We start from the raw sequence: 4,997 nt of genomic DNA on the forward strand, positions 1-4,997 counted from the left end.
ATGATGACCAATTGACCAGGCTCAATGTTTGGCGATGGTGTACTCCATTTCCTTCTTTCCTGCAAAGTGTTTAAGTACTCCGTTGACCAGCGTTTCCAAAACTCGTGCTTGATCTGAGACACTATCTTCCACCTACTTGTCAATGATGTAGTAGATTGCTTGGTTGATGGATCGACTTGTGCTGTGAGGGGTTCACCAACAAGAAAATGACCAGGTGTTAATGCTGTTAGATCATTCGGATCATTTGATATAGGAGTTAGTGGTCTCGAATTCAGTATCGCCTCAATTTCGATGACTACGGTCTCCAACTCTTCGTGAGTCAATGATGCGCTAGCGGTGGTCCGCAGTAGCAATTGTTTAGCTGACTTCACTGCGGCTTCCCAGAGACCGCCGAAATGCGGAGCTCTTGGGGGAATAAATTGGAAATCTATACCCTCCTTTGAGCATGTCTCCTTTATTAACGTTTTGCTATTCTCCCCAAACACCGCATGATTAAGTTCGTCGAGCTGGTTCTTAGCTCCCACAAAATTAGTCGCATTGTCTGAATAAAGAGTTTGACATTTCCCACGACGAGCAATAAATCTTTTCAACGCACCGATAAATGCTTCTGTTGTCAAATCTGTCACTATTTCCAAATGAACCGCCTTTGTAGCAAAACAGCAAAATACGGCAACATAGACCTTGTGTGGTCGTTTGCCTCTAATTTTGTAATGAACCCATAATGGTCCACAATAGTCGACGCCGGATACTATAAATGGCCTTGCTGGAGTGACTCTGCTAGATGGGAGATTTCCCATGATTTGATTATATAACATTGGTTTTGCACGGGTACACCTCACACAGTTTTGTACAATATTCCGTGCCATCGTCTTCCCTTTTATGATCCAAAACCTCTGTCTCGATGATGCCAGTAGTAATTGTGATCCACAATGCTTGTTTTTCCTATGAATCAGATCCAAGATCAGCTTAACAATAGGATCGTTGTATGGTAGCAACATTGGGTGCTTAGCGTCATATGCTAAGGTTGATTGTTCCAACCTTCCACCAACCCTTAATATCCCCTTGTCGTCCAAAAAAGGAGTTAAACTGTGTATTGAACTGGATTTGTCCAATGCACCATGTTTCTTCAACTGCTGCACTTCTTTCGCGAAATCTGATATCTGAATCGTTTTTACTATCAGTTGCATAGCTTGATCTAATTCTGCCGGGGTCAACACTTCTGTCGAACCTCCATACCTTTGTCGCTTCACCCTCTCGGTAAACCGCAAAACATAACCCACAACTCGCTGTAATCGGCTGAATGAATTTTTGTGGTTAATTCCATAGATTATATCCTGCAACCCACTGCGTGAAGCTACTGCTGATACTGTAGACTTGACCTTAAACTCAAGATCTGTTTGATTTGATCCATTTTTGAAGAAAGGTTTTGGCCAAAGGGACTCATTTCCGTGTAAGAAGGTGGGCCCATAGAACCACATCATACATCCTGACAGTCGATCTGCCTTCATACCTCTGGATATAAAGTCTGCCGGATTATCTTTTGTCCCAACATGCCGCCATTGAGTGCTTAGTGTTCTGTCTTGAATGTATTTCACCTTGTTGGCAACAAACGTTTTCAGTGTTGATGGTTCCGAGTTGATCCAGTATAAGGTAATCTCTGAGTCTGACCAATAAATAGTCTTTACGTCTTCATAACCAAGTTCTGCCTTGACCTTCGTAGTCAGTTTTGCTCCTAATTCAGCTGCACACAGTTCTAGCCTTGGCAATGTGACCTCCTTAATTGGTGCTATTTTCGACTTTGAACAAAGAAGCCGTACTATCTGCCTTCCGTCTTGCAACATAGCCCTGAGATATATCACCGCTCCATATGCCTTCCCTGAAGCATCCACAAACGTATGAAGTTCAACCTTCGTCGGCTTCTCTCCGTCGAACATATGTCTGGGTAATTTGAAATCGTTCAAAAGTTTAAGATTATCACGGAACGATAACCAATATGCTGCCATCTCCGGTGGCAGCTCATCATCCCAAGCAATCTTATTCTTCCATAATTGTTGGATAAAAATCTTTGCTGCTGAGACTACAGGACCTGCAATTCCTAATGGGTCAAACAATCTTGCTAGATCGGAGGTGACCTTTCGCTTGGTAACAACTTCACATTCATCCACACCACTCTTTAAACAGAACCTGTCTACCTGAGGAATCCATGTCAATCCTAGAACCTTGGTTGATGAATTATCGAAGTTGAGGTCCACTTCTCTATCTTCCGGTGGAACTCCATGAAGGAGTTGCAAGTGGTTAGCACACCATTTTCGCAGTCTAAATCCTGCTTGCAACAATAAGTTATTTAGCTGCTTCTGCATCTCGATTGCCGTTGATAGACTGTCGGAACCGCACATGCCGTCGTCAACGTAGAAGTTCTTTTGAAGTACTTGTGCACCCAATGGATATTTGTGTAGGTTCATATCTGCTAGTTTTTTCAGACACCTTGTAGCCAGATAAGGGGCGCATGTTGTACCATATGTTAATGTATTTAACATGTAATGCTCAAGTTCCCTGTCCGGGGAATTTCTCCACACAATCAGTTGATATTTGCGGTCCCTCCTGTCGACCAGTACTTGTCTGTACATCTTCTCAATATCTGTTGTAAACACAAATCGTGGAAGTCTGAATCGCAACAACATTCCAAACAAATCGCCTTGAACCTTTGGGCCTGAATGCAACACGTTATTCAGTGACCATCCAGATGAGGACTTGCAGGATGCATCGAACACGACTCTCAGTTTAGTTGTGCTACTATCTGGGCGAAGGACACAATGATGTGGGATATAGTAGTGGCTGCCGCGCACCTCTCTCGATTGTATTTTTGTCATATGTCCCAGCTCTTCATACTCCTTCATAAATTTGACGTATTGCTCTCGAAGACTCGCATCCTTCGATAAGCGCCGCTCCAATGAGAAGAATCTGGACGTTGCAATATTGAGGGACTCGGATAGTTTATCTGCATCATCTGCAAATGGCAATCGTACAACAAAACGACCATCTTCATTGACTATTGTATTATGGTGGAAGTGATTCTCACACCTTTCATCTGCTAGAGTCATTTTCTGGTCTTCGCCTACATCATCTTGTTCCCAAAACCTTTTTAATAATTCTTCCAATGCCCGATCATCTTCTCCGAATACTGCACACGTGGTTGTTTCTGATTTTGCATTGACCTTTCCACTAGCAATCCAGCCCAGTTTCGAGTTTTTCAATATCGGTAGCTCTTTGGACATACGAATCTCTTGTGACAAAATCAGATTGAAGTAAAATTCTGCGCCAAGCAGTACGTCTATCTTGCTTGTATTGTAAAAGTATGGATCTGCTAATTTTATATTTTCCGGTATAGGCCATGATGACACGTCGATGTCTGTGCTTGGTTGTGGTGGAACTATGTTTGGTAACACAAACGCTTCCAGCCGCGTCCGAAAACTGCTTGTTAGCGACTGAAGCTCTACGTTCACCCTTTGATTAGAATTTTTTGCTCTTCCACCAACACCTTCGATGCAGAGAGACGCTTCTATGGGCTCAATGCCCAACCTCTGCACTAATCGCTCTGATACGATGTTAATCTGTGAGCCGGAATCCAAAATAGCTTTGAACTCGCAAGACCTTCCGTTATTAGCCTTGATGGAAACCCTCGCGGTTGCTAGAAGGACATAGGACTGGCTCCTGTTTGCCGACGCCACTGTCTGTGGCTGTTGAGGTGACAGCACTGATGTACTGCCCCCTGTTGCATCTTTCGTGGTGAAATGTAACAGGGTATTGCTTTTTGTTGGTGGTGTTTGATTTGAAACCTTCGGTGATGGTTGAGACTTTTTTGGCAAATGTAGCAATGTATTGTGCTTATTACTACATATTTTGCAGTTGCCAGAAAAACAAGTTTTTGCTACATGGTCCGATTTGAAACAATTTACACACAATTTTTGTTGCTGTATCCATTTCAATCGCTCACCTTCTGTCATCGCCAAGAACTTCTTACAATGATAAATTGGATGGGAGTCGTTCTTGCATAGTTTACAACTCCTGTGATCCTCCACTGATATTACGGACGAAACAGTTTTGATTGAACCCTTGTGAGTAGATGCCGCTTTTCCAATCGATTCCATTGACTCAAATTGTAGTTCCAGAAATGCAAAAAGCTCCTTCATAGTAGGAACTTCCTTCGGATTCGTCAGTGATTGCATGAATCGTATGTACAGCGCGTGATCCAATTTCTTTGTGATCAATTGAATCAATAAGACGTAGTGTCGATTTGAAGATTGTTGAGGGCTAGCATGCATTCCTTTGTAGTGTCATGCAGAGCCTTGATGGAAGCCGTTGATGAGGTTCCATTTGGTTGACTCAGAATCCGTTCTACCAGAGTGGAAACGAGAACCCGTTTATTGTTATAACGTTCTTGCAGCAACATCCATGCCGTTTTGTAATTATCCTCTGTCAAGGATAGATGGCTGATTAGTTTGCTAGCCTCGCCAGATAAATTGGTTTTGAGATACCACATTTTTTGAACACTTGGAAGAGACTGTTTGTCTACCATCTCCAAGAAAAGTTCATAGAACTGACGCCACTTCAAACAATCCCCATTGAATTGAGGAATTGTTACCTTTGGTAGTGGGAGTGAACTGTGTGCTATAATGTCACTCCCCAGTTGAGGTGCAATGGTCACGGTTTCGCTGCATTTGTCTTTCAAGACTGCTATAGTTTTCTTGACTCAATCCAATTTTCGATGGATCTTCAATCTGCTGCAATATTTCATCGTAGAGCTCCGTTATTTGATTCCATAGCTTCTTTATAGTATCTTCTTTGATGCTATAAAATTGCTTCGGCTGTTCTGCTTCGATTGTGCCCAAGCCTTGTAAGTGACGACTAAGGGCAATCATTCGAGCATTTATCATTCTGGCAAGTCCATCAACACGGGTAGGTATTTTGTCTCCTGCGACAACTTCAGTCGATTTCTC

General features: G+C 42.7%; 1 protein-coding gene across 1 annotated transcript; it reads right to left on the reverse strand.

Moving 5' to 3' along the window:
• Positions 1-136: 136 nt before the first annotated feature.
• LOC133334467 (uncharacterized) lies at positions 137-3,275 on the reverse strand (the record flags this gene model as incomplete). The annotated part of the gene is made up of 2 exons (XM_061542764.1): positions 1,511-3,275; positions 137-541 (listed from the first exon to the last, which is right to left on the reverse strand). Coding segments are annotated over exons 1-2 (2,170 nt in total), but the record flags the coding sequence as incomplete, so codon positions are not given.
• Between the last annotated feature and the right edge of the window lie 1,722 nt (positions 3,276-4,997).

This window comes from Musca vetustissima, unplaced genomic scaffold, assembly GCF_032173495.1.
Source record: "Musca vetustissima isolate MV318-11 ecotype Yass unplaced genomic scaffold, APGP_CSIRO_Mvet_v1 utg226029, whole genome shotgun sequence".
NCBI lineage: Eukaryota > Metazoa > Arthropoda > Insecta > Diptera > Muscidae > Musca > Musca vetustissima.